Source organism: Mustela nigripes, chromosome 5, assembly GCF_022355385.1.
Source record: "Mustela nigripes isolate SB6536 chromosome 5, MUSNIG.SB6536, whole genome shotgun sequence".
NCBI lineage: Eukaryota > Metazoa > Chordata > Mammalia > Carnivora > Mustelidae > Mustela > Mustela nigripes.
In genome coordinates, this window is record NC_081561.1 from 22,981,217 (window position 1) to 22,994,204 (window position 12,988).

The 12,988-nt window shown below is 45.0% G+C and overlaps 1 protein-coding gene across 1 annotated transcript in view; it reads left to right on the forward strand.

Annotated features, from left to right (window-relative positions):
* Positions 1 to 12,988, forward strand: part of ACOT13 (acyl-CoA thioesterase 13) — a 17,233-nt gene continuing 4,245 nt past the window's right edge. The window contains exons 1-2 of the mRNA XM_059399564.1: positions 1 to 317; positions 11,639 to 11,823. Coding sequence (XP_059255547.1) covers positions 237 to 317; positions 11,639 to 11,823 — 266 coding nt within the window. The 5' untranslated portion in view covers positions 1 to 236. The remainder of the gene's footprint in view (positions 318 to 11,638; positions 11,824 to 12,988) is intronic.

Consider the following 12,988-nt stretch of genomic DNA (forward strand, 5'->3'; position numbering starts at 1 on the left):
GCCACGGCGCGTGCGCGGTCACAACGCAGGTGGGGGCGGGACGTGAGAGCGAGCGCGAGCCGCTGGGCCGCCGGCGGCGCGTACAAGAGGGGGCAGACGCCGAGCGCCCCGCGGGCGGAGAGGTCGCGGCTGTTCGCCTTGCCTGTCCTTACCCGTTCGCGGACTTCGGGGTCCCCCCGACTCCACCCAAGCTTCCTTCTTGCGCTGTGTCCTGGCCAGAGCCGGAGCGGTCCACGATGAGCCGCTTGACCCAGAACGTGCTGGAGGTGATGAAGGCGATGGCCCGTGTCCCCGGGTTTGACAGAGTTTTGGAAAAGGTACTGCCGTGGGAGCGCCGGCTTCTCGGGAAGGCGCGGCGCGGGGTATCTCCGGCTCGATGCCGCCGGACTGCCCGGGGACGCCGCTCCATAGCGGTGAGGGCGGCTGTCCGGGCGTCCCGTGTGTGAGCTCGGGCGCCCGGTGTACTTCACGGAAACGTGTGCTGCGAGGCTCCGACCGGCCTCGATTCAGGCTGGGGCTCCTTCCGAGTCACCCCTGCCGGGTGGACACGCGGTGCGTGGACCGCGCGTGCGAGAACCCGAGCCCCGTCGCTGAGCCGCGCCTGCCCCGTGGGCTCCGATCGCTTCGTAGCCTGCGGCTGGGCAGAATCATCGGGCGCAAAGCCCGTTCTGTCCAAGGTGTTGAGTATCTCTTCAGTTTGTGGAATACTGCAGGGAACGGGGGAAACGGAGTGGCTGTTTCGGGTTAGAATCATTTCCTTCCTTCCTAGAGAACGCCAGCGCGGAGGCCGGGGAGAGGGAGAGGGAGAGAACCTCACGCGGGCTCCAGGCCCGGCCCGGAGCCCAGGCAGGGCCGGACCTCCCGTGAGATCTGGGGGCATGACTGAGTAGAAACCAGGAGTCCCGGGCTTAAGCTTCGGAGGCACCCAGGCACCCCTCGTTACAGTATCATTTTAAGCAGAGGTGCTAGCCCTCCTGCTGTCCGGGCCGGCTGGGAGCTGCCCCGCACCTGGCCAGCGTGGTGCTGCGTGTGACTAGCTTGGGTTAACGATGGAAATTCAAAATTCGAAGTTTCTGCTGAATGTGTAACGCTGTCACGCCATTATAAAGTGGGGAAATCTTAAGTCAAACCGTCGTCAGTCGGGGAATGTTGAAGCGATGCTCACTTGTGGAGACAATTTTCTTGATTTCAGAGCGGGAAAGGACTTGAAAGCTTGGCCTTCAACATACAGAGGCCGGTAGTGCTCTGAGGAAAAGAGGAAGAGACAATGTCTACACTTAAGATGCACTTGCAGCCTAGAGGATTAGAAAATAAATAATTGCAGCAAGGTGGGAAAGCCAGATTCCGGGAAGAGAGGGGTGCTTCGGAGTCAGGCAGGGATAGCCCTTGTCTCCTTGGCACATGAACAGACTAGCCCAGATTCCTAGTTTTCAGGGTCTTTGTAGAAATCGTCTTACCTAGGAATCATTTATAAATAAACACGAATAACAGAAGCCCTTGGTTATGTCAGATTGGGAAGACGTTTGACAGCCAAAGAACTTCTAGGCTTTTTCCTAAATATTTTAAGTATACATGCCTGTTTTCCTTTTAGAGAGGCATGTGGGTCAGGGAGAGACTCAAGGAGAGAGAGAGAATCTTAATTTAGCAGGTTCCATGCCCAGTGCAGAGCTGGAGGTGGGATTTGACCTAACAGCCCCGGGATCATGACCTGACCTGAAATCAAGAGTCAGATGCTTAACCGACAGAGCCACCCAGGCGCTCTTGCCTGTTTTCCTTCTGATTAGGAAAGAGTATTGGGAACTTTGCAAATACATAATTTAAAAGTGGAGTTTAAACAGACCAACTGCTATCACTTGTAAGAAGAATGTAGACCATTGGACCAAAGTCCTCCTCCTGGAAACAACATTTGGGCTACATTTTCAGTATTTCATTCAATCATTATAGCCAAGGGCTTTTGTGAAAAACATAGGAAATCATGCTCAAATGTATTCAGTGTTTTCAAATAGCAAACACTGTAAAATCCAAGGATATGCTACTTTTTAACAGTAATTTTTGAGAGAGATACATGCAACAAAAGAAGTATTGAACTAAGGGGAAGACTGAATTCCCTAAAAACATCAATAGCCATTTTCATTACTCAACTTCCAACAACCAAATTTTGGGTGTGTCCTCCCCTGATAATCTTGCTGCGGGTTGGATTTGCCTTTGAGTAGTCTGAGAAAAATCTCATACCTTGAACAGTCTCACTTTAACAATCATAAACTTCACTTATGCCGGAGTTGGCTTTGGTGGTCCAAGTCTTCCAAGAGGATATGCCTGTTAAACCTGATGTACAGAGTTTCTCAGAAGTTGTAGTAAGATTGAATAGAGGTACCTGTGATTCTAGACCCAGCAGTGTCCAGTAGAGATGTAGCACAAGCTACATATGCAAGCCACACATATCATTTTATTTATATATGTATATGTACATATATACACATATATATAACTATAAAAAAGGCAAAAAGAAGTAAAATTAATTTTATTAATACATTTTAAGCAACTCATTATATTTGAAATTATATTATTTTAGCATGTAACCCACACAAGAGTATCTTGTTTGGGGGACTTCAACCTTGAATTCCAGTGTGAATTTTAAACTTAACAGCATATCCCAGTCATACTGGCCGTTTCAAGTGCTCAATACTGACATCAGGCTAGTGGCTACCATACTAACTGCACAGATCAGTACCTCTGTAGGTGTTCTGTATTAATTTGATCTATAATAGGATCTGTGTTTGTGTCTTGTGTGGGCACAGTTGCTTGGGCTAGAATATATATTTATGGTGATGCATAAAGCTAGTTGTGAATTTGGTTCCTTTCCTACTATTGTAAACTTAAATGTAACATGACCTAAACCAGTGTTTCTCAACTAGGGGTAATTTTGTTCCCTGTGGGACATCTGTTTGCGGACGACTGGAGTGTGATGGAAAGGGCACTATGGGGGGCATCTACTAGGTGAGGCCACAGATACTGTCCTCCCGTGCGCAGGCTCCTTGCCCCCGATTCCCCACAATAATGAGCCACCCAGTGCACATGTCAACAGTGCTGACATTGAAAAACCTTTTTAATCATTCTCTCTGTCCTGGGTTAAAACTAAATAAATAGCATAGTATAAACCATGTCTTTGTGCTGAACTTCGGCTGTTCAGATCATGGAACTTCCTCTTATCCCCTTCGTCTTGGTATGGGATAAAATGAGTTTTTTTCTAAATCTCTAACAATTACTTATATTCTCTGTTAAAATAACTAGCGTGTTGTTTGTTGCCTCACCGGTCCTTGATTGATGAAATTATTTTATGTCAAATAGTTGTCCCTTTGGTTATTTAAATGGGAAACTAGAGATTTTTCAAGATAAGAATGTTTATTTTTAAGCATTTAATGCAAGCATGTTGTTAAAACTAAATTGGAATAAGGGTATACATGATCTTTTTCAGACACACCTGTGCTCTTATCACTACTTTGCAAAAGTCAGAAGCAATAATGTTTCTCCTTTTTCTTTTTAAGTAGGCTCCATGGCTAGTGTAGGGCCTGAATTCATGACCTTGAGGTCAAGAGCTGGGCTGAGATCAAAAGTCAGACACTCCACGGACTGGGCCACCTAGGTGACCCTCTTCTTATTACTGAGTGTAAGAAGCAAGTGAGCTGTGCAGTACTATCACTTTAAGTCTGCCCCATTATCCAGGCCTACAGTGGCCTTACTAACTACCCCAGTAGAGACAACCAGCTCGCCAAAAGAGAGGTGCTGTTTTTTTCTTGATTATATACAAAAGACAATTCTGTCCTGAGTGCTAACCTCTGATTCTTTTGAAGGTCTTTTTGTTCTGTTTTGTTTTTGTCTTTTGAGGAGCAGGGAGGGGCAGAGGGAGAGGAGAGAGTCTAAGCAGACTCCACACTGAGACATGGAGCCCAACCTGGGACACGATCCCACAACCCTGAGATCACAACCTGAACCAAAACCAGGAGTCAGACACTCAGCTGACTGAGCCACACAGGTGCCCCATTTAAAAAAAAAATTTTTTTTAAGTCAATGAATTAAGATAACACTTGAAATGTTCATAATATTCCCATGGAGCTTTGGGTCTTGGACAGATGTTTAGAACCAGCATATAAAATCTGCTAAATGATGATGACTTTCTATTCCTCCAAAACCGATCTGTTGAAGAAGGCACTCTGCACTCAGTCCTGCTTCGGGTGTCAAATTAATGCACAAGATCTTAACTTAGAACATCTTTATTATTTTAAGGCTGTCCTTTGTAAAACAAAAAAAAAACAAAACAAAAAATCTCCAGTTTCTCAGTGTTTATAAACACCCACAAAACCTATCTTTTATAAAACACTAATATATTAGAACAGTCAGATGTCCTGCTCTTACTAATAGATCGCCTTAAAATCAGTCAACAAACCAAGTACTGTGAGATCATGAAATACCAGCCACAGTCCCTTGCCTTCGAGGAGTTTATTACCTAGGAGAGAAGGAAAGTGGGATCCAGGGAACATGGTGCCATCAGATGTTCCCTGAGAAAGAGAGTCCCATGAATAAAAAAGTTCAGGAAACATTGATGTCGTATCCCCTCTTTTTAAAAACAAAAATTACGACAAAATATACATAACATTAAATTTGCCGTTTTAACCATGTTAAAGTATACGATTCGGTATTAACTGCATTCATACTGTTGTGCGACTGTCACTACCATCCGCCTCCAGAACTCTTCGGCTTGCAAAACTGGAACTCCGTCTTCATGAAACAGTAACTCCATTCCCTTTTCCTCCAGCCATGGCAACACCATGTACTGTCTGTCTCTCTGAATTTGAGTACTCTACGTACTTCACGTAAGTGGAGATGATCTAGCCTTTTTATACATTAAAACATTGACTAATTCTGCCATAAGTAAACATGCTTCACTTTATCATGTTTAAGTCCCACAGTAACACATGTGGAGGAACATATCTTGGGAAGCTCAAGTGAGAGGCACCGTGCGAGGGTCTGGAAAGGCTATGTAGAATCCAACGCAGAAATAAGGGAGTGGAGTTGTGAAGCGAGGTAAAATTGCGTAGTCATCCTTACAGAAACGAGATGATGTATAAGGAAATGAGATGTCCCAAGAGGAAGAACACAGACTAGAGAGAAGCATTAAGGTTTAGGATTTAATTTTAGTTAAACCTTCATTAAGGTTTAGAATCTCAGAGACTACAGGAATGGGTAAGAAGGTAAGAACAAACCTTATACTGGGCGCCTGGGTGGCTCAGTTGGCCAAACGACTGCCTTTGGCTCAGGTCCTGATCCTGGGGTCCTGGGATCGAGTCCTGCATCGGGCTCCCTACTCATCAGGGAGCCTGCTTCTCTCTCTCTCTCTGCCCCTTCCCCTGCTTGTACTCCTCCCCGTCTTGCTTTCTCTCTGTGAAATAAAATCTTTAAAACAAACAACCAAACCAACCTTATACTTACTAGAAGAACCATGAGGCTTTGAACTGACCACAAAAGCACAATTATTTCTATTATTTAGAAAATTTGTCAACAATGACAGAACAACAGATTATTTCCAAATTCATTATTGGCCATTAAAATCATCTAGGTCTAAGAAATGCACAAGAAAATAATAAAGCAAGCTTTGTTCAAAGACTTAAATACAAAAATACTGGTTGTAACATTATTCGTGATATCAGACATGTGAAATAACTTAAATGTTCAGCTACAGAGGAACTGGTAAAAGAAATCACTCGTAGCTCCATGTAAAGGAGTCACAGTTTAAAAAATGACGTATTATCATAGAAGCATGTCACAAAATGATGTGGATGACCTTATAAAATTGGAAATTTTTATCTTGAAATTTTCATAGCATGTACCGTGTGTCAGGCACTCTGCACTTTACTAATACGAACTCTTCATGGAAAAGAAAAACCCAATAAAAGTCAAAATAGAATTATCTGGAAAAGGATTTCTCTATGAATAGGAGCTAAAAATCAGATATGGTAAGAAGAGCTATAAAAAGTTTGGTAAGTGGGCCAAAGTGTATCAGCCGGCTGTTTACACAAGAGATGTAGTGTCAGACAATAAGCATGAAAGTCAGGCACTAAGCATGCTTCCTGGCTCGTAATCTGGTTAATACACATTTAAACTGTGAGATAACATTATTTTGCCTATCACATTGTAAAAAGAGTAACTCAGAGTAATAATATACATTATTGATGAGGAATTAGGGAATGAAGCACTCTTACTGCTTTTGAAAAGGAATCTGGCAGATTTGTTAAAAATTTACATACCTTTTCCCCAGCTATCTAATTCTGGTGATTGATCTTCTACAAATAAAAGTAACTTTGTAATGGTAAAAAATATGGCAAGAACACACATGTCAAGCAAGAGTTTAATAAATCTAATATATTCAATAGTAGGGCAGAGCACAAAGCCATTGAGAGAGTTCTGGGACTGGAACTACAGGCATGGTTGTGATTTACTAGGAAGAAAAAAACGGAAGCTGCAAAGTAATATGTAATGTGATCCCGTTTTTGTAATTTTATAAAAAGAAAAGGGGGAAACCCTATATATGTATAAATATTTGAATATTTATACATGTCATTCACTGGAGAATGCCAGTGAATGACACAGAGTAGTGAAGGAGTGCTAGGTAGGGAATGCAACCCTACACTGTTTATTATAATGAATTCATATAAAATGAATGATTGTTGTCATTAAAAATCTAATGAAGAGAAGGAACATGGCGGTTTAGATGCTAAGATTTAAGGAGTCAAGATATAATTGGTGAAATTATGGACTCAAGTCAGAAGTTGCTGATACTATAGGGGAAAGGGATTTGGCATCAGTTCAGAGCAACTGTAAATATTCTGGAACATTAATACTTTTAGCAGTGGTGAATGGAGGCCCAGTTGAAAGAAATGGTGAATTTACATTTCTTCCACCATGGAAGATAGTCAGGGTTTAGGACTCCGTGCACACTTGGAAATGGCTGCTGCTGAAATGTTCTGCCACTTGTCTAAGAAGCCCTTTTATTCAAGTCCTCTGTTTTCTGAAGATCTCAGAAAGTGACTGAGAGCTTTGATAGAAGTTAAATATATATATTTTTAAAATTCAGCACAGAACACTATAAAAAAATAAAGGCAGTATAACATTTACTCAACCGGGCTAGGACTTGCAGGAATTTCTGGAATGCTGTTCCTCAGTGAAGAGAGGTTACTTAAAACTTCTTTGTTGCTGTTTGATTCATGGCACTGTCCTAGGACAACAAAGCTGTGTGCTGGGCCTTGACTCACCATATTTACTTACCTGCAAGGCACCGTCCCTTCCTGCAAATGGCTCCATATTTCAAATGCTAGATTCCAAACTAGATCACCTGCAACAATTCTACGGAGTTTGTATGTCCCCCCGCGCTGGCGAGGAGATCAGGAAATGGGAACAGACATTGCCCCGGTCCTCAATGTCTATGGGATAGGGATGGTCCTTCTCCATTAGCCCCTTTTCCAGGCTCAAGGCAGCAGAGCACACATGTAGGGCAGAAAGCTTACTAATGTGAGGTCTTCATAGTGTCCGTATTTATAGATATTTTAGAATGATTCAGTAAAACCTGCCATTTACCAGCCGTTGTGAAAAACTAGTGGTGGTTCATGTTCCTTCCTAGCCCATCGGTCACTGTCCCCACCACTCCAGGGAACTGATGTTACTTCCGCCGGCTGAATTCCATTCACTGTTTCGTTCAAGCCCCCTTCGCTCTTCCTTGGGCTTCGTTGTGCCTCTCGTGGCAGTCGTTTGCTAACGTCTCTTATTTCTGGCCTTCTCTTACAAGCTCTGCTGGCTTGTTACCTTCCTGAGGACTTGGACATCTTAGTTTGGCTCTTCCACCACCTCTGTCCCCGGCATCGCTCGCTGTCTTTCTCGGCTCCACTGTGTACGCTGTTTGCTGTGGGGCCTATTGCGGATCCTGCAAGAGCGTCTGTTGATTTCCCTACTTGGGGGCAAGTCCATAGTAGAGGCTCAGAAGCGTGTGTCAGTGCCTCCCGCCAGGGGCCCAGCAGGGTGGCTCTTCCGAGAAGAGACTCCTCCCTGCGGCCCGGTCAGTCAGGTGCCGGTACCGCCCCGTGTCGTGCATTTTGTCACGGACTGCTCCTGCAGTGCCCTTCCGGTTGGACCGTAGTCCCTCACGGAGCAAACATTTGAGCACTGACTCTGTGCCAGGCGCATTCAGACCTCCTACTAGGGACCATCTCCTTCACTGCTGTCGGTTCTGGGCATCCCTTCCGTCTTTACTGAAAAGGTAGGGGAGGAAGGGGGAGACTCACCTCAAGTACGTTCCGTGTGATGGAATTTAGGTGTTTGGGCGAGGAGAGGAGGGCGGCGTGCCGCACGAGTCACACAGACTCCCCTGACTGCACGAGGAACGCGAAAGACACAGTTCACTGCAAGCCATCTAGAAAAGGGATGGATGGTTGTCTGTGCACATATCTAATTTCTGTGATAAACCACAGAGCCCATGCGTCAGACTGGGCTGAGCCATAAAGGTTCTTGCCAGCCTCCTGCAGCTGCCCGACCCATGGGATCCCGGGAATGCAAGTATCTGGGCAGTTAATTCTCTGTATCATTGGGGCCACAGCAAATATATTCCTGAACCACTGCATCACAAAAGGCTTTCCGGACATCCTCCCACAAGACCGAATGGAGCAGGACCTAGTTGTCTGCAGCAGTCCAGGCGAGGTGTGAAGGGAGGTGATTTGCACAGGGTTCAACCGGAGATGTCGGAGTTGAAGGAGGATCCAAGTGTCCACGTCTGAGATGTGAGGATGGAGACCACACACCTGGGGCGGCTGAGTGCCATCCCTAACTCCAAGTCGGCCATAGTTAATGACCTGTAAACAACTGTGTCCCCTACAGCCTGTATCTTAATGGAAACGGAGTTTTTTTTTTTTAATTTTTTTTTTTTTTCATCAAACAGAGGTCAGCTCTCCATTGGCTTCTTCCCCAACAAGATCACTTACTAGCTTTGGGCAGATGACTGGGACATTCCTTTGTTAGCTCCCACTGGCTGAATCCCTTCATCTAGGGAGATGAGAAATGGCCACACATAAAAGCATTTCTCTTGCCATGTCAGGCTGACTGTCAAAACACTCTCTCTTCCAATGTATATTTTAAACCACTCTTGTATACTTGTGTGTCCTTTGACCTTTCAAGTTGGGAGAAAGAAAAAGAATTAAAAACTATTCTGGGGACGCCTGGGTGGCTCAGTGGGTTAAGGCCTCTGCCTTTGGCTCAGGTCATGATCTCAGGGTCCTGGGATCGAGTCCCGCATCAGGCTCTCTGCTTGGCAGGGAGCCTGCTTCCCTCTCTCTCTCTCTCTGCCTGCCTCTCTGCCTACTTGTGATCTCTCTTTCTGTGTCAAATAAATAAAATCTTTAAAACAAAACAAAACAAAAACTGTATTCTGCAGTGGAAAGTCAACGTTTGTATTTCCTCCTGTCACCCATCCCAGCTGAAGTCAGAGAATCCAACGGGACTTGAACAACTAACCTCTACTAAACACACCCCACGCTTACATGGCACCAAACTGCCTCTGGTGTCTGTGAGGCTCGATTTCGTTCTCTCCCCTGCCCTGCCTGGCTGCCTTCCCCATTTTCACTTGGCTTACTCAGTCCATCACGATTTGGTTGCCGATCCCCAAGAAGCCCTTCCTAATGTCTGTTCTCTGAAGACATACTTCCGTTAGATACCCTTCTAGTGACTTGGATCTGTTCTGTTTCTAGGAAGTCCCTGCTCCGTGTGCTCGCCTCTCCCTTCAGGTTGTGAAGCCCTGACGAGCAGGGATTGGATTTCATTCTTCACATGGCCAGCGTTTGTCGTACTCAGTGCCCAAGTATGGGGAGCTTACACCTTGGTCCTGCTTGATAAGTCCATTAGTTTATGAGGACATCTTGTGGTTAGATCATTCATTGTATGAATACACTTGATCCTGTTCTAATATTTACTTGGCACTGATGTACATTAAGCAAAACAGGACATAAAATTGTTCAGGATGATTTATATTGTTTGGCTCTGTTCCATTTTACTTCTCGGGGATAAACCGCAGCAAAACCGCTGAAGTTGTGGCTTGTGAAATTCTCAGGTGTCTTCCTGGTAGGAGCCTAGAGAACACTGCATATCCAGACACTTCACGGTTACTGCTGAGGGAGACTCGAAGACAGACCTAGAGCTCCGTCAGTTCTGCCACACCATAGGTGACCCTGACAACAAACCACTCTGAATTTAAGTTACTTACGAGACGGAAATTATCCCTTCCTTATTGTGTAGCGCACGTTAGGGCCTGGCTCAGCACCTAGCGTAGGAAGATGCTAAGGTAGCAGTTAGGTAGACTCGAACCATTTAATGCTCCAAACACTCATATAATTCTTTTTCCTTACAATACTATAAACGGGCAGGACCTTGAAAGTTGCAGTTCACCTCTGTCGGATTCTATTGTTGAGCTTATATTAAAAAATGGGTTTATGGTTTAAGTTTGTTGATTCTAGTAACTCACTGAATTACTGAATTTCTTCGTCTGTTTTTTAAATTGTTAAAACCATTCATTACAAAATCATAAAAATTACTCTCTCCAACAACTAGGGAACATCCAAGTTAAACCTGTCATGGGTTAATAGACCCGCCAGCTTTGTGGGTCCAAAATTTCTGCAGAGTGGAGATTAACCAGAACTACTCTTTCCCTAAATATTCCTTTTTCTTGTCTTTTTTTTTTTTTTAGATTTTATTTATTTGACAGAGAGAAATACAGTGAGAGAGGGAACACAGCAGGAGAGTGGGCTCGGTCCCAGGACCCTGTGATCATGACCTGAGCTAAAGGCAGATGCTGAACGACTGAGCCACCCAGGCATCCCAGTATTCCTTTTTCTTTAAGAACAATTTCTGTAGGGGTTAATGTCTATCATTTGTAACTTACTTGCTATTTCTAATATCTGTAACTTACTTGAATTTTTCTAGTTAACTTTTTTTTTTTTTGTTACAGAGAGAGAGAGAGATACAGAGCGCAAGCACAAGCAGACAGAGTGGCAGGCTAGAGGCAGAGGGAGAAGCAGGCTCCCTGCCGAGCAAGGAGCCCGATGTGGGACTAGATCCCAGGACGCTGGGATCATGACCTGAGCCGAAGGCAGCCGCTTAACCAACTGAGCCACCCAGGCGTCCCTCTAGTTAACTTTTTGGGGATGATTTAAGATTTTATTTTTAAGCAGTTTCTACACCCAGCATGGGGCTTGAACTTACAACCCCAAGAGATCAAGAGACGTGCCAGGCGCCCCTGGAGTGACTCCATTTAATCCAGTGATAATTCTTTTTTTTTTTTTTTTTTTAAGATTCCACTCATTTATTTGACAGAGAGATGAGAAGTAGGCAGAGAGGCAGGCAGAGAGAGAGAAGGAAACAGGCTTCCCGCTAAGCAGAGAGCCCGACACGGGACTCCATTCCAGGACCGTGAGATCATGACCTGAGCCGAAGGCAGAGGCTCCAACCCACTGAGCCACCCAGGTGCCCCTCCAGTGATAATTCTTGATGGGCTGTTTGGGTTTCTTAATACCAAAGAATGTTGAAAAAAATTTTTTTTTACATTTAGGTGACTCTTGTCTCTGCTGTCCCTGGGAAAGTGATTTGTGAAATGAAAGTAGAAGACGCCCACACCAACAGATTAGGCACTCTGCACGGTGGTATGACAGCCACCTTAGTGGACAACATATCCACAATAGCTCTGCTGTGCACTGAAAGGGGAGCGCCGGGAGTCAGCGTGGATATGAACATAACGTACGTATCCAGACGGTACTACAAGTGACTTTTTTAAATGTGAAAACGCACTTCAAACAACTGAGACTAAATACCTTTATAACATAAATAAAATTGGATATGCCCTGAGCTGGTCATCCTGAAGTATAGCTATAGAGGTGCCCTGAAAGATCCTACAGCCATAGAATCTAGGACTAGAGGAGCTAAGTGCCGCATCAGGAATAAAGGGGCCATGACCTAAACATTCCAAACAGCAAACACTCAGCTCCTATTCTGTACACCGGAGGGGCAGGGTGGGGGTGGGGCATCACAGACTCACGGCCCAGATGTGGTCCACAACTGCCTTGCAACTGCCACTCGTACAGGCGTCATGAGGGTTGTACTGAGTGCCTAGAAAAAAGCCTGAATAAAATTCAAAGGGAAGCTGGATAAACTTTCATCAAGTCTACATTGCCATTGCCTTGTAACAAAGCGAACACAAATGTCCAGTTTTGCAATCCTGTGTCTCTCCTTGCAACCGCCAACACGCTCTGCAGACATGAACTAGGAGATCGGGAAGCAGGCCCCCAGAGGCCAGGCTGTCACTCACCACCCTGAAAATACCTGCAGGGGTCACCTGTTTTCAAGTGTAATAAAACTCATTTTGAGCATTAACTAGTACCACTGCTGCTCCCATCAATAGAGGGCACAGGCCCAGGGGTTCACTTTCACGACAACTGCTTTTTCCAAGGACACAGCGGAACAATGACTTTTGTTGGGGGGAAGGGCAGGGATCATGGTGGGAAAGCCAGTATTACACAACATGAGGGCAACGGAAATTACGTCAGTTATGAGAGTTTTATACAGTCTCAGCCTTTCATCAGGTGACCATAAGAAAATTCAGCCCTTCTTTACCATAGGAATAAATGGAGGTGCAACAAGCAGATCACAGGGCAAGGGAAATGCTCTTGAAACTAAGATCCTCAAAGGTTCTGCTTATTGTGAGTGAGCTCGGTCTGCAGTCCTTACCTTAGTCCCCGTGGTGGTGAGGGGCGAGGCCCGCTGCCGACTCCACTTTGCCTCAGGAGCCTCTGTTGAGAGCAGAGGTCTTCCAGCTGAGCGCGGCACCTCATGATCTTCTGAGATCTACTGCTGCTCTCGCGAGCCTGAAGAATTTGTAGTAAGTCACACACAGTTTCCACGCACG